We start from the raw sequence: 26,336 nt of genomic DNA, 5'->3' as shown, positions 1-26,336 counted from the left end.
AAAAGTAACCAATAACGACAATTGTTGAATCAATGCTCAACAATGGCCGTTCTGTAGGCTACGTGACATAACGCACAGCCTCTCACTATAAATTAGTAATCAACAGGAGGCAGTTGTATCAGACACAATCACCTTTTATGCTGGCAAAAGCGAAGTTAATCAAACGTACTTAACCCAGTGCATCATGGCATGCAACAGTTACTACATAGTCTAACGCATCAGACGACACCTCAAAACTATATGACGGCTGGAAAGTCCGATGATGGATCCCACATGTCGCCGCGTCGGGGCACGTAGCAAACATTGTCCACACGTCGCAGCTTGTACAGCAGATGTTTTCTTGTTGCCGCACAACAAGAATTGAGACCGCCCCGGAAATCGTCACCGCCGAAGCGGACCACTGTGTGCTCACTCTCCAGCTGCGTTCGACGTAAACACCTCGCGGCGACGCGCGCGGCTGGCACCGGACCCAGTGAGCGCGTATCCAAAGCAGCTCGCAAATGTGACGGAACTGGTACGTCACAATTTTAATATTGTAAGTCCCCCAGTTCAAGCATTACATAAATTGAACCATCTGTCCCTGTATATCACGTTCTCCCATATCTTTATTTCGATAAATGTAAATGTCGTGTGACTAGAGCCCCCATCGGGTAGACAGTTCGCTGGGTGCAAGTGTTTCGATTTGACGACTTACGCGTCGAAAACCGTGTGACTAGGGCCTCCCGTCGGGTAGAACGTTCGCCTAGTGCAATTCTTTCAAGATGATGTCACTTCGGTGACCTGCGTGTCGATGGGGATGAAATGAAGATGATAAGGACAACACAACACCCAGTCCCTGAGCGGAGAAAATCTCCGAACCAGCCAGGAATTGAACCCGGGCCCTTAGGCATGACATTCCGTCGTGCTGACCACTCAGCTGCCAAGAGTGGACTTTTATTTCTACACACTTCTTAATTACGCCGTCCCTGTAACTTAGTGTCTGTACAACGAAACTAGTCTCCTCGTATTTGATTTCGTGATAATACTGGAGGCAGTACTCGACAAAAGCTGATTTAGGTGGCTATTTTACCTGGTTGTGTCACTGATGTTCCACTCATCTCTCCTCGTATCTTCTCATAGTCTGCACCACCTAAGACGAGTCACATTTGCATGAAATGCTGTACACACCCGACTTTCGGAGAGTTGGACAGACTCTAACATTACAAAGAAAACGTTTTATTTTTGGTGACGGGAACGAAATAAAATGGATGACACGTTTCTGTACGAATCCACCTATCTTTCCGGATGTTGGGCCAGCGCAAGGTAGCTTAAGTATCTTAGCTTTTCTTTCCCTGCCTCTACCGCTTCCGCAGCTGCTCCTAACTATGGTTGCAACGCCTGCTCAGTGTGGCGATCCGATAGCTGAATGGTCAGTGTGACGGACTGCCGTCCTAAGGGGCACGGGGATTTTATCCGGTCGAGGACTGGGTGTTGTGTTGCCTTCATCATCATTTCCTCCCCGTCCGGCGTGCAGGTCGCCCAATGAGGCGTCAAATGCAATAAGACCTGCACCAAGGCGGCCGGACATGCCCCGTAAGGTGCCTCCTGGCCAATGACGCCAAGCACTCATTACCAGTGTGACGATTTTAGATCCAGTCCTTCGAAAAACTATTTGTGGGTGTTGAAATTCTACGGGAAGTGTCTCCTTGTCTGAAAGTTTTGAACCTCTGTAGAGCCCAGTCCTTAGGACCGAATTTCTCTCTAACAGAATAGGCAAAAGAACGTGCGTATTGTGACAATCTGTCTGCCAGAACCAAGAAACTATATGTCGCATTGGAATAGCATTGTAAAGTGTTCTCAGTTTTCAAGACGCGTCGGTTGAGATAAAATTGTCTATCTTTCGACTGTTGCCACAGCTGGAATTAAAACTTCCGACTCCCAGATACTCTACGTACCTGCTTTATATACGTGAGGCCGTATTGTCAGAACTATCCTGAAGTGGGCCAATATGATGCAATGGAAGACGAATTAAGTAACCAACCACAACGTCGGTTCGTCACGGGTGCGATGTTGGTAGCAAATGAGACTTTAAGCAAAATAATCAAAATTGAGAACTCACTGTGGTCAGTAAATATCAAAAGTACCGTGTTATAAATATTTCACTGAGCGTTACTGGTGTGCCCTGTCATCAGTATACCAGAAATGAACTTGATACGATATTTTGTGGGAAGTAGTAACTACGAAGATCAGTGGTCAAAATGCTGAACACTTCAGCACCGATATTATTGGACTTTGGACGTGCCCCATACAGCCATCTCAGATGGAGAATAAATTATGACGACACGAACGTGAAGGAAACACAACAGTTCCCGTGCGGAGAAAATAATCGACCTGGCCGGTAATTGATCCCGGGCTCCTCCTACCACTTGACATGACACCTTTTCCGGGACTTATGACCACAGCAGTTGAGTCCCATAGTGCTCAGAGCCATTTGAACCATTTGAACCTTTTCCGGAGTTTGTTTCTATGATTCTGATGGCGGGCCTCTCCCGGGAACCATCAGTAAAGTTTTCGTAAGAAGTGGATTTTTGTTGTTTAGCGACGCTAATCTGTACTACGGCCGCCCTTCGACAGTCTTGCTCTACCATGTGTCGAAAGTTAAACTACCATATTCTCATCTACCGCCTCCACTGACCAGTAAATGTCAAGCACTTTCCACTTCTTCCGTCCGCTGCACAAACCCGTAATGGCATTGAATCGGAGGATGACGCAAAAATGGCCTTAGTATTACATGTCGTTTTCCAATACAGTTTCGCACTTGAAGCTTGTACTGTAGTTCCTCCTTTAAATCGTAGCACGAAGGAGGTAATGATACACGTAGAAATAAGTGACCAAGGGATAGATCAACTGAAACGCTCAGTAGGGTAAAAGTCGGTAGACAAGACGGGATACATGTTATATTCCCCGCAGAATATGCGAAAGAATTAGTCTCTCTTCTAGCAGCAGGAAGAAATTTGGAAATTTATGGCATGTTCCTATGGGACCAAGCTGCTGAGGTCATTGGTCCATAGGCTTACACACTACTTAATCTAACTTAAACTAACTTACGCTTAGGACAACACAGATAACCTTATCCGAGGGAGGACTCGAAGCTCTGACGGGGGGAGCCGCGTGAACCGTGGCATGGCGCCTCAGCCCGCGTGGCTATCCCGCGCGGCTAGCATCTGGCTACCGTAAGTCTCTAGAGGAGCGAGGAATTCCTAACGATTGGAAAAAAGGACCAGTTCCTCTAGTTTTTTATAAGGGTCTTAGAACAGATGGACAAAAATACAGGCCTATACCTCTGAAGTCGGTCTGCTGTAAAATTTGTGAAAATGTTTTGTGCTCTCGTGTTATGACTCTTCTGGAGATCGATAATCTGCTCTGTAAGAATAGACATTGGTTACGAAAACACAGATCGCGTAAAACCCAGCTTCTTCTGTTCGCCCACGAGACCCAGAAAGCACTTCGATGTAGTTCCGCAATGCCACCTAATGAAAAATACGAGCGTACGGAATATCAGACCATCAGTGAGGCTGGATTGAATAGTTTCTAGCAAACAGAACCTAGAATGTGATTATGAACGGAGAAAAATCTTTGGACGTGTGACTTAAGGGAATGTTATGGGACATTAGTTTTTACAGTATACACAACGGTTGGAACTTAAACAGAGGCAACTGCTTAATCACAACCGATACAGAAGAGTTACATGTTTTCATCTGTTACTGTCCTTCAAAGTAGTCACCAACGTTGTCTAGAACCCGTTGGCAGCGATTTGGAAGGCGTAGTATACCGTTAGCATAGCCTGCTCTGTTGGTGGTGCGAATGGAGGGGTCTAAATTTATGGTGATTCTAGTGTACGACTGTAATGGTGTTATCATAACGCATTACGTTCCTCCATGACAAACCGTCAATGCACAATATTACTGATCGTTTTTGGAGCATCACCTACGACCAACTTTCCGATAGAAGCAGCGACACTTTCTGCTTAAACCACCCATCATTTTGGACGACAATGCGCGGGCGCATACAGGGTAAGCTGTGACTGTTCTGTTCGGTCGATGGGACTGGGAAGTAATGTACCATCCACCACACTCCACGGACTTACGTTCTGGTGACTTTGATTTGATTCTGAATATGAAGGAACCACTTCGTGGCATTCGCTTCAGAACTGTTTCGGAGATTCGACTGGCAGTACACCGCTCCATTCGCACCATCAACAGAACAGGCTCTGATAACGGTATAATACGCCTTCCACATCGCTGTCAAACGGTTCTGCACAACGCTGGTGACTGCTTTGAACGGCAGTAACAGGTGCAAACATGTAACACTTTTGTATCGGTTGTGAACGAACACTTGTCACTATTTATGTTCCAACCCTATTATTAATGACCTAGCAGGTAATGTCGGAAGTTTCATTAAGCTTTTCGTGAATAGGGCTTTAATGTACATAGATTCTGAGCACTAGATAATTGTAGCGAAATGCAAGAAGACCTGCAGAGAATCGAGAGTTACTGCAGGGAGTAGATAGTGACCCTCAACATCCACAAATTTTCATACACAAAAATGCCGTTTACTGCATAATTACACGACAGCAGAACAGTGAGCGCAAGCAGTTACTTCCATCAAATATCTTTGAGTATGTGTACGGAGAGATCTGAAATTGAACGACCACATAATATGAATCACGGATGGCGCAGATCACAGCCTCAGATTCATTGGAAGAATCCTCGGAAGATGTAGTCCATCCTCATACACATATTGTATTAGAGAGATTCGAGCCAACTCGGGAAAATAAGGGGGAAATGACACTCATTCACAATGAACCCTTTGCCATTCACCGTGAGCTGGTTTGCAGAGTATAGATATATACGTACAATCACGGTACCATGCCCTACTCGGTGTGAGCTCCTGATTTCGAAGTGACTGCGCGGTAGTCCCAGACTCCTAAAGTAGTGGTCTGTGACCATTCTCTTGGCAGTGTTCTACCATGACACACTTCTCTAGCTCTCTCATTTTTATACGACGCTTGCGTTAATTGTAGTGACCGGTGACTATGCGCATTTTTAACCCTCCATGAACAAAGCCGCACATCTGTCTCTCTAATTTCAACGATGTTCTTCATGGGATGTGAGTTTGCTGGAATTTTCGGGATGGACTGGAACACCGGATCTAACATTAATTCCAATCTTGTTAGTCGTTGCGGTAAAGAAGAAGAGCTGCCGGCTTGGGCAATTCAACTGATTGTGATTTACGAAGCACCCTCCTTCGTCTGCACATGAAAGCGTCTGCTACATCAATATTCTTGTATTTGTTGCCTTCCAACACCCGTCTTTAGTGGTATCGGACTGAACGTGTTCGTGGAAAATCTTTTGAGCTCTGGTACGTTCTAGAGAGACGCTGCTGCCTTGCTTAACGGGCACACCTTGAATATACCGACAGTCAGGTTCTTAACTGTCTGACAGTATTTAACCGATTGCGCAGCAGCGAAAGATCCTGAGAACTAATAACGTCCTAGCTTCTGTCTTAGGAAGGAGTGAAAATTGTCCGCCAATATTCACAAAATGTCTACAGCTGTGACGTTAAACACAAACAAGAGAGGAACCTTTAACTCGCCCGCTAGTAGATACAACAGATATGTTCTCACGTTGCACTGGTACTGAAAATATCCCACAGAATTTTCATAACAAATGCTCAGGTTTAGTTTAAACTGTTAAGTGACATACATGTAATTACAAATCAGACAATTATCACCATTCAACGAACAATAAATACATCATCTGGCAGTACCAGATAACGCTGGTTAATACGACGCTCGTAAGAACAATACAGCCTGTTTTTCCACGTTAACTGCTCATTGAAGAATAAGACACAATAATGAACACCACATTTACTCTGAATCACGTCTGCTATGACAAAATTGCACTCAATTGTCAACTTCTTCTTAGGATACACAATACACACATTTCTTAAACAAATGACACCTGTCTGGAAACTATCGTGCAGTGCTACACAGACTTTATCCTCCACCCATAAGGCGCAGGGTGGTGGTACTTCAGTTACCCGACAAAATTATTTAGTTATGTTTTCACAAATAAGCCCAGGTAGTGTTTGTTTTGTACAATATGCGTTAGTTGTGTAAGGAATCGAGGTATTAGTAAGTAACTTTTTCTTACTGTCATTGAATGTATATAACCACCTAGAATCTTTTATTAGGTGGAGCAATGAGGTTTAACTCATTGTCCATTTCATACGGTCGACGTCAAAATCGCCAGTGAACAAGCCACATGCAATGTAATTCGTAAAAGATAATCGGGCAAGTCCGCTACGCTAGCGCTGCTTCTTCTGCTCGTATCATTAAAGACTTGTCTCCAACCGTAATCGATAATTCTAAAGCTATGTTGTTTTCATGTGATACAATCGTTATTTGTACAGTCATGTAAGGAATGCATAACACAGCAACTGAAGCAATGCGAAGTAGGTCAATTCTTTCACTGCATGTGTGCTCTATTTTTATTGTAATGATACTCATAATTTTCAATTTCTACATATAATTCTATTCACAAAATCATTCGGCCCCTTCCAATATTACCTTCATTACTGCAACGGAAGATATGAAATTTGTTGCACTTAACGTAAATAGCCACCTTTCGATAATGGCGTTTCCCCAACCAGAATACAGCTGTCTTTGAGAGAACGTTGCCTACAGGTGTCATGGATAAGTGGAGATGTTTCCACTAGGCATACTTGAAATTAATTGAAAGCAGTAGAGCAAGAAACAAGAACTCTAGATTTTCTGTTTTATGTTACAAGAATTGTAAGTCGCTAAAATACGTCGGAAAGTGTGAAAAGTATTCATGCCAAAATACAAGATTATGATCATACTGAAGGCATCCTAATTTGAGTTTTCTAAGTGATTACCATGGTAATTGTTTCTAAGACACAACGGTAAACACATTCTCTTCCCTTGTCTTTATTGAAACTTGTGAAATGATCTGACTTCGTATATTGTACATGTGTTGTTAGTTTTGTTCAAATTGTTGATGAAGATATCATCTCCTTCCCTATTATATTTACAGTGTAGCTCTCTACCCCGTAGAAATATCTATACCTGTATATATCTGCTGCAACCTACATCCATATGAGCCTGATTACTGTCGTCAAACCTTGGTTTCTCTCTAAAATTCTTTCTCAAACCTCGTCCATCCACTATCAAATTAACTATTTCTTGATGCCCCAAGGAGTATCTAGTAAAACTATCCTTTCTTCCACTCCAGTAGTAACCTGCCAATTGTTTTAGTCCCTTTGTCGCAAACTATTTTCTCTCTGATGCGTTCACTAACTATTAGTTAATTATCAGATGTATTCGTTTAACCTTCAACCTTATTCCGTAACAAAACATTTCAGAAACTTCATTTCTCTCTCTGGTTAGCCAGTGTTCCGTCATGTTTCGTCCATATAAGGATACGTTCCTGATAAAACCTTAGGAAAAGTAAATTTAACATTTGAATTTATATTTGATACTAATATACACCATTCGTCAATCAGTTTACATTTTATTTCCTAATCTAAATTCACAAACATCACTTGAGTTATTTTGTCCGCAACTGATTGCCGTTTCCTTATTGATGCGCATGTTAAACCTACTTTAACAACACTATACCTTCCACTCAGCTAGCCTTTTATAATAGTTGGGCGTCTGTCACAGAAATATGATAAAATGCTATCACATTAAAGATCTTTTTATTTCGTGTACCTAAATTTTAAATCCGTTTTCTAAACTGACTTTGTTCCATTACTTCTTGTGATATGCACACAATGAATAAAGTAAGGGAAATGCTACAAACCCGTTTCATACTCTTCTCGGCTGGACCCCTCATTACTTTTGCTAACGCAGTATTTTGCTGCACAAATTGCAGATGAACCCCAGATTCGTATATTATACGCGTAATAACATCAAAATTTCTAAAATTGTCGTATTATACATTACTAAAATCCTGTATAGTTCAGCAAATGCTGAAACAGTAATCTCAGATATAACGTATGGTAAGTATTGTTTCGAGTATAACTACCTTTCTTCAGAGCCCACATTGCTCTCACTCTAGACTGGCTTCTACCAATCTTCCCTTCATTATGAATGAAATTCATGTTAGCATATTGCAAGCATGACTTATTACAGTGCTTCATCTGAATACTTATTACATTACTTTTGAAGCCTGAGGAGATTTCGAATGTCTTATACAAACCTATTATGGTAAATTTTTTGTGTTTTATGCATGGGGCCTATGACCTTAATTCGTCAAGATAATTGTGAAATGGGATAAAAATTAAATATTTAAAGAGAATTCTGTTAGATCTATGTCATGTGCATAGCTGGGGTGACAAATGCTGTCTGTTGTCAGTGCTACTTTCACTGATGAACCAAAATATTATTCATAAGATTTGTTTAGGACATCCGGAACAGAGCTTCCTGTTAGAATCAGATAATTAACTACTTCATCGAACAGAACTGCTAACAACTGAAGCGGTTAATTATCTAACGCTATAGCTCTCAAGAGTAGGAAATCTGAATTCATGGAGCACATTATACACTGAAGGATGTAACGTGAACAAAAGTATCGGACAACAGCAGGTGATACGAACGGTTTCGGTCTTGTACTCATCTTAAGGGGCTCCGGAACGCCCTATACTTGCAATGTTAAAATAACGCTTATAAATTACATCTTTCCTCACAAAGTATTTGAGGTAGGAAGTTGAACTTTTTACAGATTATTTATTGGAATATGGGCTACAACTTAACATAGGGATTTTACAAAATTTTAGTTCAGTTATTAAAGATGATTTTTTTTCAATTGTAATGAAAATTCACAACATTTTTTTGCATTTTTTTATTTATATATTCAAAAATATACAGTTTTTTTGGAAAAAGGCCTTGTTAAATTATGCAGAAGGTACTGTTTAACATTTACTGAAAGTTTGAAACAAATATGTTTGGAAGATCCTTAGAAAACATGTAATTAGTTTGAGAAAATAAAAGTTTTGGGAATCGATTGACAAAGATTGGATTAACTTTTTAGTGCATTCCATGTCCATAGCATGGATTATCTTCATCCTCTGCAAACTTCTCCTCCAGCTTCCTCTTGTTCCTCCTCCTGTTTACTCTTGCTTGTATTTCTAGACTCTTTACAGCCCTGTCTGCAGCCGAAGGCGTTCCTTGTCTAAAGCAAGCATCGCTCGTACCATGTCAGAACCTATCTTCATTCCCATATTTCTAAATACCTTGCACCTTACAATGTTGCCATCATTGAAAGTCGCAACAGCATCATACACACCAAAGTGAAGTGTTTCTATTCCAACAAATACAGTCTTGGGGATTCTCGACCATATAACACTGTTTACACTTTCATTAGGGTTTTGAGTTTTTCCATGAATACACTTTTTCAACAGTTCAGGTGCTGCTAAGTCTCTGAAAATAGGTTTTATCACCTCCATTATTGCATGAGGCCGACTATGCTTATGAGTGTACACTTCACCAGTTAGCTATCCTTTGTTATACACTCCTGGGAATTGAAATAAGAACACCGTGAATTCATTGTCCCAGGAAGGGGAAACTTTATTGACACATTCCTGGGGTCAGATACATCACATGATCACACTGACAGAACCACAGGCACATAGACACAGGCAACAGAGCATGCACAATGTCGGCACTAGTACAGTGTATATCCACCTTTCGCAGCAATGCAGGCTGCTATTCTCCCATGGAGACGATCGTAGAGATGCTGGATGTAGTCCTGTGGAACGGCTTGCCATGCCATTTCCACCTGGCGCCTCAGTTGGACCAGCGTTCGTGCTGGACGTGCAGACCGCGTGAGACGACGCTTCATCCAGTCCCAAACATGCTCAATGGGGGACAGATCCGGAGATCTTGCTGGCCAGGGTAGTTGACTTACACCTTCTAGAGCACGTTGGGTGGCACGGGATACATGCGGACGTGCATTGTCCTGTTGGAACAGCAAGTTCCCTTGCCAGTCTAGGAATGGTAGAACGATGGGTTCGATGACGGTTTGGATGTACCGTGCACTATTCAGTGTCCCCTCGACGATCACCAGTGGTGTACGGCCAGTGTAGGAGATCGCTCCCCACACCATGATGCCGGGTGTTGGCCCTGTGTGCCTCGGTCGTATGCAGTCCTGATTGTGGCGCTCACCTGCACGGCGCCAAACACGCATACGACCATCATTGGCACCAAGGCAGAAGCGACTCTCATCGCTGAAGACGACACGTCTCCATTCGTCCCTCCATTCACGCCTGTCGCGACACCACTGGAGGCGGGCTGCACGATGATGGGGCGTGAGCGGAAGACGGCCTAACGGTGTGCGGGACCGTAGCCCAGCGTCATGGAGACGGTTGCGAATGGTCCTCGCCGATACCCCAGGAGCAGCAGTGTCCCTAATTTGCTGGGAAGTGGCGGTGCGGTGCCCTACGGCACTGCGTAGGATCCTACGGTCTTGGCGTGCATCCGTGCGTCGCTGCGGTCCGGTCCCAGGTCGACGGGCACGTGCACCTTCCGCCGACCACTGGCGACAACATCGATGTACTGTGGAGACCTCACGCCCCACGTGTTGAGCAATTCGGCGGTACGTCCACCCGGCCTCCCGCATGCCCACTATACGCCCTCGCTCAAAGTCCGTCAACTGCACATACGGTTCACGTCCACGCTGTCGCGGCATGCTACCAGTGTTAAAGACTGCGATGGAGCTCCGTATGCCACGGCAAACTGGCTGACACTGACGGCGGCGGTGCACAAATGCTGCGCAGCTAGCGCCATTCGACGGCCAACACCGCGGTTCCTGGTGTGTCCGATGTGCCGTGCGTGTGATCATTGCTTGTACAGCCCTCTCGCAGTGTCCGGAGCAAGTATGGTGGGTCTGACACACCGGTGTCAATGTGTTCTTTTTTCCATTTCCAGGAGTGTATTTACACCAACTGTCTTCTTCTTTGGGACACAAGCTATGTTGGGGATTTTCATCGGTTGAAGAAGTATGAAAAAAAAAGAGCCCAAACAGCCTTCTTCATTTCGTCGACACTTTGTGTATTTTGCCTACTAGCCATTCCATAATAGTTCTGTATTTTGTCAATTACACTGTCAGTTAACCTTCCCTTCCCATCCAAACCTTTACCATCACTGAGTTTTTGTTTTTTGTACGAAGCTTTCAGTCGCCGAAGTCTTGTTCCCATTCGCTTCTGTACGTGTCCAATACACCCAAATTTCTGCACTACAACATCATCACCATAGAGCTTCAGTCCTTGAACATGTTTGAAACTTTTAGAATCACTGTCACCAAGGTAATTAACAAAGCGCACTTTATCACACGCCTCAGAACGCTGGAATATACTGGCAACACCAGCCATTTCCATTCCTCCACTACTGCCACTATAGTTAGCTTTGCAATTATTTTCGTGTGTACCTTTATATTTTTGTGGACATCTACAATACTTTGATATTACTGCTACATCTAAAACTTTCCCTGTATACATACTGGTGGCAGATACTACACCATGAAGAGATGTGTGTCCGCGTTTATGCCAGGCACCATCGAACGCTGCGGTCAAATCTCTGTTACCATTATTTTCGATTACTGCCTCTTCCACAGCGTTCGTCATAGATTCTATACAGACATCTTCTACTTTAGACCCTATTAATTTAATATAGGTCGTAAACTTGGTTGGGGGATTTGGAAGATTCATGATGCCACAGAAAATTGCACCTGCAGTAGCACCCTTACCAACTGAACGCAAGGAATAAACAAATCTAATGTTGTGTTCGTAGATTTTGCTACCATTTTCTTCAGTTGCAGTTACTGCAACACTGTTCCAAAAGGTGATCATGTATGAACACTTATCACATTTCAGTTGTATTTCACTGGCAAGTCCTACGTGCTTTATTATGGAGAGTTCCAGACCAACTTCACTACAATGAATACATCTTACACAGTTTGAAAAAATGCCTTTGAGAACCGACATATCAAATATTTCATTCACATCCGATTCGCCCATAAAACATTCATAGTTTTCACTCATTGAGCCAAGCTCCTTCTGTGAAGTATTTTCTTTCCCACTTTGACTGCTATGGGCAGGTGTACTTGAGAGGTTAGGTTCACTCACTTGGTTATCGTCTTTATTGTTTACACTAATAACACATACCTTTGGCTTTCCAACATTTCTCCTTTTCTTAAAAGCCTTCAGAGGATTTCTAATAACTTTACTTTTACTCGTTGTTATACAGGGCGTTTCAAAAAGAAAGAGCAGATTTCAAACATTTATTTCTCAAAAACTACAAATGATAGAAACACAATTCCAACGGTCCTTCACTCAATATGAGTACCAAATGTTACACAACAAATATCAAAACTGTACCTCAATATGAGCACCATTTGTTACACGACAAATATCAAACCGGTATCTCATTTCTTGCCACACACGACGCAACTGGTCTTTAGTTACCGAATTCACGGCCGCAACAATTCGATGTCGTACCTCTTGAAGAGTAGCGGGCATAGGTGGGACATAAACACAGTCCTTTATGTACCCCCACAAATAAAAATCGCAGGGAGTAAGGTCTGGTGACCTGGGAGGCCACAGACGATGACATTGATCTTGTGCTCCTGCTCTTCCAATCCACCGTCCTGGAATGGTGTTATTTAGGTACCGTCGTACAGGTTCAGAGAAGTGTGGTGGGGCGCCATCTTGCATGAAGATGAAGTGATTTGAATCTTCCTGAAGTTGAGGAAATAGCCAGTTTTCTAACATGTCCAGGTAAATGGTTCCTGTGATAGTTTTCTCCATGAAAAAGAAAGGTCCATAAACTTTGTTTACCGAAATTGCACAAAAGACGTTAACCTTTGGTGAGTCTCTTTCATGTTGAATAACGTCCCTCGGAGTTTCACTCGCCCAAATTCGTACGTTATGCCGATTAACTTTACCAGAAATGTGAAACGTTGATTCATCTGAAAAAATTAATCGTTCGGCAAAATTGTCCTCTTCCATGTCCTGTAGAATTGCAGTTGAAAATTCGAACCTTTTGTTGTGGTCGTCAGGACGCAATGCTTGCAATAACTGCAGTTTGTACGGCTTCATGTGCAGACGGTTACTCAGAACGCGCCATACCGTTGTTTTAGACATGTTTAGTTTGTGACTTGCCCGTGCCGTGGATTTTCTAGGGCTCCTTTCGTAAGCTGCACGGACACGCTCGACATTTTCATCCGATGTGCGTGGACGACCCGTGCTTTTTCGCTTGCAGATGCAACCATCTTCTACGAATCTGTGATGCCACTCATAAATTTGCTTATGACGAGGCGGCTGTTTGTTGAATTGACGGCGGAATGCACGTTGCACACCAACAATGGACTCTAACTTTGCAAATTGCAGCACACAAAATGATCGTTCCTGTGGTGTCGTCGCCATTTTCCTACAAACAAACGCCAGCGCCACTGCGGATTTGCATGGAACTTCTGCGCGGACCATTGAAAAACTTTGAACCTTTCTCTGACAAGAAACGTTTGAATTGTGTTTCTATCATTTGTAGTTTTTGAGCAATAAATGTTTGAAATCTGCTCTTTCTTTTTGAAACGCCCTGTACTTCAAAAAACAGAGACTCAAGAAACAGAATTAATTGCGAATATTTTCGAGATAACGACAGAGTAAATAAACATGAAACAATCGACAATCACGCCAGCGATGTATATTGAACTATCACAGGTTAGCCACAACACATACTTTATCTCACATCACTAAAATGTACCTGATGAACACGGACATTAATAATAACACCATTTGACAGCAGTTTAACAGCGCCACAGTGGGTCACGCCCATGTAGAACACATTTCAAAAAAAATTTAAAAATAGTTGTAGTCTCCGGAATTGAATAAATTATATTAAAAGGTAATAGTCTGCAGATTCAGAAAACGCAAAAAAGTAAAAATTGAACTTTTCATGATTTTGAGCCTTTCCGGAGCCCATTAAGGTGGTTTTCATTCAAGTACAAGTTTCCATGGCTAGTGTTGGAGGTCACTGTTTAAATCGAAAATAAATGACATTTTGATGAATAAATAGACACATCAAAAATTTGGAAGTTGCTAAGTGACATATGTTGCAAAATATTTTAGTACATACATAAATCTGGTATATACATATCATTTTCACAGTACATTTGTCACATTTTTGTACAAAAATATTTCGTTTCTTCGATATTAACACAATATTAGTTACCACGCTAATAACTGGTGCTTCCGTGTTATGTCTTTGACAAACTAGTGGCACCTAAGATGGTGGTGACTACAGACAGACATGCACTCACAACACACAATGTGTTTACATTTGAAAAACAGACGTTATTTCAAAGAGCTTAAGTCAAAGTAATACAGAAGCGTTACACATACACGTACACAACAGATATTACTAATTACGAAAATAAAATTGTTACATGAGTGCAAGATTTTGGAAACACACTGTCATTTATATTTTCTAGAATCGTTACTGTAAAATTATGTAAGGTTAACTAGACATGATTTTCTTCCAGACAATGCTAGGTGCGAGGGGGACGTAATATTTATAAATATTTCATTAAAGATGTGTAGGAATCATTTGTTTGCTCGGTCTCCTTGTTCGTTGAGAATCAGGGGCGACAATTTGGGAATATAGATGTATAGTTTGAGTTATTCAAGAATATTCAGGTTTTCTCCTTTGCTGCCAGGGGATAGCATTTGTAGGTTATCATTAACGGCTGTGGCTGTGTGGTCATATTCCTTCAGCTACGTTAGCCTTCCGCCTAAATAATTTGGATAAGTCCACTTTTCCTAGAAATCTGAAAGCACATATCCACTCAGCCACAGCCATTAAAGACAACCTAGAGATACTACGAACGATCAGCAAAGAAATGAAAATGAATCTTCTTTAGGAGCTCAAAATCTACATCCATAGCTCCAAACCCATCACATGTAATTCTCAAACAAATAGACCTTGCAAACAAATCGTTTCAACACAACATTAACGAAATACATTTACTTATTTTTAGTCATCGATCGACTGAATAGTCTGATGTGGCAACTCAACGAATTCCTCCCTATGCCTACCTCTTCATCGCAGAGAAGCACTTGCAAAATACGTCCTCAATTATTTGTTGCCTGTATTTCGATATCTTTCTTCCTCTATAGTTTTTATCATCTACATCTGTCTCTAGTACCATTTAAGTTATTCCCTGACGTCTTAACAGATATCCTACCATCCTCTCCCTTCTTCTTCACAGTGTTTCCATTGTTCCCCTTCCTCTCCGATTCTGTGCGGAACCTCCTCATTCCTTATTTGATCAGTCCACTTAATTTTCAACGTTTGTTTGTAGCACCTCACAGTAAATGCTTCGATTCTCTCTTGTAATGGTTTTCCCACAGTCAGTGTTTCACTATCATACAACGTTGTGCTTGAAACACTTATTCGCAGAAATATCTTCCTCAAATTAAGGTCTGTGTTTGATTTTAGTAGAATTTTCTTGGCCAAGAAGGCACTCTTTTAGTGCTAGTCTGGTTTTGATATTGTCCTTGTTCCACAAGTCATGGGTTATTTTGTTGCCTAGGTAGCAGCATTTCTTAACCCACAAAGAGACCTTACGTCCAATGTTACCTTTCTCACTGTCCTCATTTCTGCTACTTCTCATTGCTTTCGTCTTTCTTCGATTTACTCTCAATCCATGTTTAGTAATCATTATACGGTTCATTCCATTCAGCAGATTCTGTAATTCTTGTTCATATTCACCGAGGATAGAATGTCATCAGCGCACTTTATCGCTGAAATCCTTTCACCTTGAATTTAAATTCCACTTTTGAATATTTCATTTATTCCCATAATTGCTTCTTCGATGTACAGATTCAACCATACGGGCGAAAGACTACATCTTTGTATTGCACCCTTTTTAATCCTAGCCCTTTGTTCTTCGTCATCCACTTGGCTCTTGTACATTTAGTGTATTACTCGTCGTTTCCTATAGCTTACACATATTTTCTCAGAATTTCGAACATCTAGCACCATTTTACATTGTCGAATGCTTTTCCCAGGTCGATAAATCCTACGAATGTGTCTGTTATTATTTTAGTCTTGCTTCCATCATCAGCTGCAACATTAGAACTGCCTCTTTGGTGTCTTGCCTTCTTTAGAGCTAAACTGATCATCATCTAACACATCCTCACTTTTCTTATACATTCTTCTGTATATTATTCTTGCTAGCAACTTGGATGCATGAACTGTGCGATAGTTCTTGCAATATTTGGCTCTTGCGATCTTAGGAATTAGGTGGATAACTTTTCCTGGAAGTCACATGGCACATTGGTGGCCTCTCAAATTGTACATACCATTGTGAATAGTCGTATTCTTGCCACTCCTTCCAGAGATTTTAGAAATTCTGATGAAATGTTATCTACTCTTTCTGCATTAATTGACCTTAAGTCTTCCAAAGCTATTTTGAATAATGATTTTAATACTGAATCCCCTAATGGTTCTGTATAGACTCCTGTTTCTTGTAATCACGTTATGCAAGTCCTCTTCCTTATAGAAACCCATCCACTTGCTCCTCAGCAGTTGACAGTGAAATTCTCATTGCACTCTCAGTGTTACCAGACTTGCGTTAATTTTCACCGAATATTTAAAAATCAAAGGCTGTAACGTAAGTCCACCTCACACGTATAAATATCTTTAAAAAAAACAATTTAACCTTTTATAGTACCAGCAGCCATTCTAGACATTATGAATAACCGTTTGGTTTCAGAACCATACACTCATCTAAGTATTTCATTTTCATAATTTGTAATATTAGTTATGCACCAATATGTATAACATATTCGTACTTCTTTGACTTAAGCTCTTTGACCATAGCCTCTATGTCTCTATTTAAACATGTTGCATGATGTGAGTGCAAGTGTGTCTGATGTTACCGACATCGAAAGTGCAATAGTGTATCAAAGACGTAATATAGAAACACCATAATAAATGGTGACTAATACACAGTTAACGTGCCAAAAGAGAAATATTTATTTACATAAATGTAACAAATGTACTTTGAAAACGATATGGATAGACCAGCTTTATGTAAGCACTATAATAATTTGCAATACGTGTTGCTTATCCACTGCCAAATGTTTCATGTTTGTCTACATATTCATCATCACACCACTGTTTTCGATTTAAACTGTGATCTCCAACACTGAGTATGGTAACATGCAGCCAGATGCAAACCATCTGAAGATGGGCACAAGCGCGAAACCGTTCGTGTATTAAATACAATCACCTTCTGTATTGACTGGCAGCAGGTATTATTATGCACCCTGTAAAGTAGCAGTCACGGATTTCACCTGCGTCCATTGTGGATTAAATGCACGGAATATGAGATTTAAACGAAACAGCATGCTATAAATAGTACATTGTACGTAAAAGTATGCTATCATTTCCTACCAGATTTACAGAACGTGTTGTTAATGACCATTACATTATTATGATATTAACATATCCCGTCAATTATGTAACGTAACTACATCTCGCTTAAATTGATTTACACCGCTTATATGTGTAACGTACAGATGGCGTTACTCATTCCTCAGATAGCGTTCATACGTCATGGGGTAACGAATGATTAGATACGGAGATCTACTGAAGGAACAATCCTTCCGGTTGCTGCCAGTTGAAATTTGTTAAAACCAGCAATAGCACGATGAAACGGTGAGCCATTTGATCTTTTGTTCAGGGACCAAATCGTTGATGTTTGAGGTAACCGCAGGTTCGGCACGTTATGCGTGCCAACAGGAGCAGGCCTGCGGCGAGAGCAACCGACCAGTGTAAGCCAATCAACGTATTACGCCCGATTACCAAGCACAGCACGCTCGCACGTACAGGCTACTGCAATGGTCAGCGACTGTGGCAACAGCGTGAACACGGGTTTGTAAACGGAAACGATTTACCTGGTGACACGACTATTCCAATACAAATTTTTACAACTGAAAAAAGGTAGATTCGCAGATTACGGTCTTCTCTTCGTACAGAGCAGTGTGTGTAATGTGTCTATAGCCTGACATCAGGAGTAATCCCGAACTGGGGAAGATTTATTTACGATGTGTGTCCAAAGAGTAAGGACAATTTTGTAAATTTGAATATTTTATTGCTCCGTTTCGCGAGATTTTTTTCTCGTTAATCCTGTGAAATATGAGTATCGTGTTAGCCATATCGGATATTTAGAATGTTGCCAATCGTCAGATAGGTTTCATATGTTTTACTTTTGCTATAAGAACGGAATGAAATGCAGTATAATTCTAGAAATTACTGTTTTGTTTGGTCTACTGTGAGTAAATGGTTTGCGAGTGGTGAAATCGTTTGAAAGGAGATCTGCAAAGCGTTAAAGGTAACGAGTACTGTAGAGGTTCCTACACATGATCATTAAATCGTGGAAAAGTGTAAGAAATGATTATGAGCTATCAAATAATAAGAACCAGGGAATTCACTGATCATTTTGGTGTGCTAGTTGGCTAACGCATTCGGATTGCTTCTGTCTGAAACGTGTGACAGCACAATTTGTTCCAAAATGATAGCCATTTCGAACGTAACAGAGGTGAAAGGAAGTTACTCAGAAGCTATTGCAAGAACTCAACAATTATGAAGAACTGTTGAAACATGCCGTAACAGAATACGGAACGTAGTTTTACGGGTATGATGTCAAAACCAACACTCAGTCGTTTCTGTGGAAGCATTCTGAATCTCCAACACCAACGATGGTCGACGCTAGAGGTTATGGTCACTGTTTTCTCCGATTTTAACCCCATAGTAGACCATGATTACTTCCCCAAAGTCAAGCTACTGATGAGGGGGACTACTTACAAGTCCAAGTCTCGAAGCTCGAGTTCTAGAACTTTTCAGCAATTGGACAAAGCGCTGGGATAAGCGTATAACATGTAATAAGGACCAATTTCAAGGAAATAACATTAACGTGGGCGAACAGATAAAATTCTTTAAAACAATAAAATTCATCTATACTTTGTAAGACACCTCGTATGTCATATAAAAGTTACTTCTGATAATCTGGGGCAGTCTGGAATCGCGCGACAGCTACGGTCGCAGGTTCGAATACTGCCTCGGGCATGGATGTGTGTGATGTCCTTAGGTTAGTTATGTTTAAGTATTTCTTAGCTCTAGGGTACCGAAGACCTCAGATTTTAAGTCCCATAGTGCTCAGAGCCATTTGAACCATTTGGATCATCTGGGGTACTGGCTACCTTACTAGCGTCCACTGTTACTTAGGTGAATTAAAAGCAAGAAACAGTGAAATGCAAACCTAAAACTTATCTCATTCATAACTAGAAGCACTGGGAGCATGGAAAACGAGTGGAAAGTACACCAGCATACTATTAATACACTTTTATTACACAAAATTGCAATATTGTAGCGTAATGCGTCATGGGGCCGAAACCACAAAAAATTCGTAAAGAAATGGACAGAGAACATTATACGGGAATAATCCGTATTGGAGCACTGAAAGCAACTTGGCACTATTGATGAAAAATTATGAACAAAATTATGATCCTGACGGAACTGTGTCTTACAGACGCTACATTTATTTGAAACATTACATACATCTGGGAGATATGAGCAATAGTCTTATGTCCACAGAAAGCAGATGGCAACCTGAAATATGAAGGATATTTATGAATTTTTTGTACATGAATCCAAATTCACTACTACAGTTTTAGAGACAATTCAGGACTAAATATCTCAAGGCACCACTCAAAGAAAAGTTAATAATTGGTACAATCGTTTCACCGAACGTGGCAGTGTATCACCTAGGACGTAGGGAAAGGGTCGGCCAGCAGCGTATTATGCAGCAATCGTACGCATTCGGGAGTCTTACATTCCTAATCCGAATAAATCAACAGCATGTGCCATCTTAGAATTGAATATGCCTAGTGTTATGGCGTGGAAGGTATTATGGAGAGGCCAGTGATTCAAACCACACAAATTGGATCTGTGCAAGCCTTAAGAGAAAGTGGCAAAGAAAAAAGAGGTGCTTGTTGTGTAGTCATGTTTGACAATACGCAGACCGAAGTTGATTTTCTTCATATAATAACGTTCAGCGACGAAGCCACCTTCCATACCTGCAGCAGAACGAATCGTCATAATGTGCGGATGTTTGGTAAGCAGATACCAAGTCACGTAATCGGACATGTAGGGGATTCGTCTAATGTAAATGTTTCTTGGGCTGTAAGCTGTAACAAGATTTCGGTCTTTCCTTTGTTTAAGTGTAAACGATAAATAGCATATCGTACCTGGACATGACTGACCATTACGTAATGCCTCAATTAAAACAGAATATGGACTCAGAATTAATTTTCCAGCAAGTTGGCTCACCACTATATTATAATGGTGAGATTTTCACCATCTCCGTACGAATATGCTGACTTGTCCTGGACATTGTGCAACACATTCTAGGCCACCACAATCCGCGTGATTTAACTCCAATGGACTTCTGTGTATGGGTTTGCAGTAAAGATAGTGCCGACCGCGGTGGCCACGTGGTTCTAGGCGCTGCAGTCCGGAATCGCGCGACTGCTACGGTCGCAGGTTCGAATCCTGCCTCGGGTATGGATGTGTGTGATGTCCTTAGGTTTGTTAGGTTTAAGTAGTTCTAAGTTCTAGGGGACTGATGACCTCAGATGTTAAGTCCCATAGTGCTCAGAGCCATTTAAATCATTTTTTTAAAAGTGTGTTTGTTTCTCCGCTTCCGGGAAACTTTGGCGAGATGCTACAGCTGATTATACAAGCAGATGCACCATGTATTAAGATGAGCTTCATAGGATTTGGTAGGACCTTGATTACAGATGGGACATTTTTCGTGTTACTAACGGTAGCCACGTTCAACATTTCTATACAGGGTGGTCAGAAAATGTGCGAAATGCTTGTAGGGATGTTTCAGGGCAGGTTTTTTCCGAGTTATTTAGCATTGAAGTTAGCCAATCAGATCGTTGCGCGCGTAAGTTCACGTTTCAGCTAACGAGACAAAGCACTCGTTGGGCAACACCGCCCCTGGCAGGCCGGTTGAATGCGAGCGAGCGACGCCCCGATTGGCTAACGTCAATGCAAACGGAAACGGAGCAACGTATCGAATTTCTTTCTTAACATTTATGTCTCAGTACAACCAGCCCCGTAACATCCCTACAAGAATTTCACACATTTTCTGACCAACCTGTATAAATCTCGCAGGTCTACTACATTCAGTTTGTATCGAAGATTTCTGTGAGTTATTTACCGTTGTCACTATTAAAGATTACTTCCGTATAACTAATTTGTAAACACTGTGTATGCTAGTTGGTTCCTCACCTTCGACAAAAGCTCCTCTGACCTCTTTATAGATGAAAATGCTGCCTCTTCGACCAAAAGCTTTCCAACGCCGTACCACATGATGATTACTAAATCCATTCAGTCAGCCTTGGATCATTAGTTTAGAAAAGAGATAAAAAAGCCACCACTACGGCGCCTTGCAGTGTATTCACGTGAGTGCTGTGTCGTTGTATTCCCAGGGCTTGGAGCTGAAGGGCCAGATGGTGCTGTGCCCGGAGTCGGACTCGCTGCTGTTCGTGGGTTCGCCCTACCTGGACGGCCTCGACGGGCTCACCGGCAAGGGCCTCTTCATCTCCGACATCCCCCTGCACGACGCCACCAGGGACGTCATTCTGGTCGGGGAGCAGGCCCGCGCTCAGGTAAGGCGCCCATTAATTGACAGCTGTAGAGCCAGAAGCGAGGGAAGGCCCACATACCCACAAGTGGCACTGAGATCATTCACGTTTTACCCCATCGCTCCCTTTGAAACATCGCTTCTCATATATGTAACTGCTGCTGGCAGAGGGAAGCTTAATCCAACACCAGTCGAAGGTAACTGCTCAAGATTTGGTTCAGTACAGCTTAACTTGCACACGAACAAACTTGCCTCACTGATATCATGAAGGATGTCACACTGACGACAGTGCCGAACTGGTGTCCAAAACAATCTACATCTACATCCATACTCCGCAAGCCACCTGGCGGTGTGTGGCGGAGGGTACTTTGAGTACGCCTATAGGCTCTCCCTTCTATTCCAGTCTCGTATTGTTCGTGGAAAGAAAGATTGTCGGTATGCCTCCGTGTGGGCTCTAACCTCTCTGATTTTCTCCTCATGGTCTCTTCGCGAGATATACGTAGGAGGGAGCAATATACTGCTTGACTCTTCGGTGTAGGTATGTTCTCGAAACTTTAACAAAAGCCCGTACCGAGCTACTGAGCATCTCTTCCACTGGATTTTATCTATTATCTCCGTAACGCTTTCGCGATTACCAAATGATCGTGTAACGAAGCGCGCTACTCTACGTTGGATCTTCTCTATCTCCTCTATCAACCCTATCTGGTACGAATCCCACACTGGTGAGCCATATTCAAGCAGTGGGCGAACAAGTGGACTGTAACCTACTTCCTTTGTTTTCGGATTGCATTCCCTTAGGACTCTTCCAATGAATCTCAGTCTGGCATCTGCTTTACCGACAATCAACTTTAAATGTTCATTCCGTTTTAAATCGCTCCTAATGCCTACTCCCAGATAATTTATGGAATTAATTGCTTCCAGTTGCTGACCTGCTATATTGCAGCTAAAAGCAAGCAGTTGTCAACCCCGCCGGTAGAAGGCTTACGTCATACCACAGAACTCCTTATCAACCTTGTGATCAGCATGGGAGCGTGTTGTTAAGCATGCATTGTCGTCCTTCGTGATCACACACCCTATTAAAAAGCACTTCCACTTTTGTAATATGGATGGAACGGTCCTGAATCACGGTCACTTCAGTGTAATTATTGCCTTGGAATAGAAATGTCATGCGTATGTGTTTCACTTACCTTAACGGACTATACTGCAGCTGTTCTTTCTGTGTATGGTTCAAGCTTCATCGAATTATAATCTTGGCAGTCGGTAAATTTTGCAAATCATTCTATAAGTTTTCCGTCGTATCTTAAAATTACTTCAAAAAACGAACAGGTAACTACCAAGTCAACCGATATAATATTCGGATAAACGACTCACTAAATTTTGGAAACAACAAGGGTAGTCAGAAAAAAATATTCGAACAGGATGGACTAATAATTTCCAGGACCCATTGCAGATAGGTGCAGCGCTGTGACTCCACTCCCTGTACGAAGTAGCCGTCCCCAGAAAACCAATAACAATGAAATTACCAGCTGAGCGTTCGCTGTGTACACGGGACACAGCGTAGCATTCCGTCACTTCAAAGACCTTACCACAAGAATGGTCCACTTCTTGCTGTCAAGTGAATCTGCCGAAGAAAAGTATAAAATAAATTGGCCTATCAGGTAGCGTCATTACAAAACATTAAAGCAACTAAGTAGCGACATTTCGACCGACTTCGAAGCGGTACTTCTGCTTCAGGGCAGTTCACTGTCCTGAAGATCTCAACACAAAATTTGTTTACATCTTACCGTCTAGAAAGCATACAAGACAAAAGTAAAGTACAAAATAATTTCAGATATTAAGACGTGTCATTATAAGCCATTAGAGAAACCAAACTGCCGACGTTTAGACGGACTTTGTGCGGTCGATTTCATAAGATTTAAGGGTAAACGAAAGGCAATTTTAATCACTATTCTCTCAAAGCTATTTCACCCTTTGAATAGATGCACTTTTCAAAAGAGCTATAAGTGTTAGAACAGTAAAATTTTTACTGTATGTATATTAAATAAATGCCTGCATTTACAAGTAAAATATAGAAAATACCTCTAATGCATTTCAAGAATTTTTTTTTTTTATATTTCAGTTGTAAAATTTTATCTTTTATACAGAAATAATCATAAACAGGTATCTGTTGGGTTCTTAATTTACTTGTAATAACCTATTACCATCCTGAATACAAACTGACCAATGTTACATTTCTAAACAGTTTAATTCAGAAAGTAATATTTCCTGATAATCTTAAAATGATGTTTTGAGAAAAATCAATATAACGGTTAATATTACGGTTTTAGTATAGTTAGTTATAGGAATTACTAAGACTTAATTTATCTGAACCATACTTAGCATCATGTGACTCATACTAATCTTCATTTCTTGTCTTGGTCCCTCTCCTTGCCTGTCTTGCTTTTTTATTTGAAATTAGCAATTTCTGCTTTTCTGACTCTTTATCTATTTGCACCAATGCTGCTGCAGAGTTTTAACTAGATTTCATGTGTAATGCTTCCAAACCAGCCACTTTCCTTATTGACGCACCTCTGAAGAACACAATTACATCGTAAACTCCATATCTGACCGTTTTAATTTGAATAAATACCGTTACTGGTAACCAGATGAAAAAGACACAATTTACGCATTGAGTTAAGTGTTGTGTTTTCCCATAAAGACAGTTCTGTAACATAATATCTTTAGAACGATCTCTAAATATTAATTTAATTTAATTCATTACTGCAGCAATTTAAGAATGTTTGTCATATGCTGCACGTCTCCTGTGCTTGCATCAAGTGTCAGGATCATTAAGTCAAAGGAAATGCTGAGGAGTTTCAGCTTTTTTCAGCTTCCACCTTTTTTCATGTTTCCTATATTGCCAGCAGTACTTCTACTAGCCCAGTCATAATACTTCTGGTTATTCACCTATTTGAAAATTTGTCAGGCAAGATTCACCATCTATCTTCTTACCATCTTCTGGTATTATTTTAGACTTTTCTGTTAATAATCTTCTCGACATGGACCCCATTCTTTTCTATTCATGGCAAATCCATTATAATCAGGATATTTTGACACTAGGGTGACAAAGTTTGTTTGCACGTATACTGTCATAAGCCGTGCTGTCACGCCTCCTAAATACTCCGTTTATCTGGCACCACTGTTTGCCACTGAACCATTAAAAATCGAGAGAATTCCTGCTATTTCCATCCCACCACTTGGATCACTATAATTATTTTGACAGTTGTGTTCAAAAACGCTGTTAGTTTCATGGTCACAAGTTACTCTGTATATGTCAAGAATCTGTACGTCTGTTACGTTCCCGGTATCTAATGATACACCCATGACAACATCATTTAGTGAAGTATGGCCACGTTTCTGTTGGCTGCCGTCAAAACATACACAAATAATACTACTTTAAACTTAATCACTTTCCTTGAGTGCTTCTCCACCTGATGCCTTCATTGAGAAGTTACAGTCTTCAGGAACAGCAGTTCCAGTAATTCCATTGGAAGTCATAAATTTTGCACGTGGATTTAGAACTTGAAGCATTGTACACAAGTTGGCCTTCCTCCATCCCTTCACCGACTGATCTGAAACCGTAAGGTACCCTTATATTACTCTCATACAGATTATTATTTCCCCTATGCGATGTTATTGTGACAGCAATTGCTTCACATTTTACACAATTCAGTATCAGTTTCGACACAATCCGTTTGTGAAGACGCTAATTCCCTCCCAGAGACTTGTCATTACCACATATTCTGCACCCAGTATATTCAGAAACAAAATCACAGAGCGTGCTGAAGTTCGCCTCAACATTACCAAATGGGTGTTCATCTCCACAAACTGACAGCAAGGAAACGTCTTTAAGATACTGCGGTCTCTTTCTTGAGGTAGTCATTTTCCTTGCATCTGACATTCTTGTTTCCTTTGACCCACTAACCTCATTTCTCTTCATGTGGTTATTTCCTATGAATTTTATTTTAGGCGAGAATTTCTTTGCTCGCGTCATTTCTATAATAAAGTGCGAAACCAGGAAAACATAAACCATCAGTCACTCAATTCGCAACAAACTTCACTAAATACAAATAACAGCACTCTAAAACAATAACAAACACGATAAGAACGGAGCGTATCGAAAGCACATACATGATAGGAAAGTTTGACACTATAAAACAGTAGAAGCAGAAAATGGCGAAACACAAACATAAAAATCAGTGAAATTTTCTGTGCATGGCGAAAAATGAAGGCGTGGCATTGAAATGCCGGACTGCACAGATAATTAGGACAGCAATGATAACTCATAAACAAACTGTGGTATTTATGAAAAACAAAGAGAGTATTACGCAGGTAACATCGGGCTTCCCAAATACAGGAAAATTAAAACTCTATTTTTTGAGCACGTTTATCTCTGTCTCCCTTTAACTACCAACGATCGCTGCAAAGTCGGTAGAAACACCAGCACTTTAACTGATTCAGGGCCTTGTAGTGACGTGGCCTAATATGCATAGTTATCTTATTACTTATGAAGTGAAG

General features: G+C 41.2%; 1 protein-coding gene across 1 annotated transcript in view; it reads left to right on the top strand.

Annotated features, from left to right (window-relative positions):
* Positions 1–26,336, top strand: part of LOC126199540 (head-specific guanylate cyclase-like) — a 512,825-nt gene that overhangs the window by 415,992 nt on the left and 70,497 nt on the right. The window contains exon 6 of the mRNA XM_049936460.1: positions 21,625–21,804. Coding sequence (XP_049792417.1) covers positions 21,625–21,804 — 180 coding nt within the window. The remainder of the gene's footprint in view (positions 1–21,624; positions 21,805–26,336) is intronic.

Source organism: Schistocerca nitens, chromosome 8 (assembly GCF_023898315.1).
Source record: "Schistocerca nitens isolate TAMUIC-IGC-003100 chromosome 8, iqSchNite1.1, whole genome shotgun sequence".
NCBI classification, from domain to species: Eukaryota; Metazoa; Arthropoda; class Insecta; order Orthoptera; family Acrididae; genus Schistocerca; species Schistocerca nitens.
Note: the sequence above shows the minus strand (reverse complement) of the source record. Positions and strands in the feature narration are given on the sequence as shown.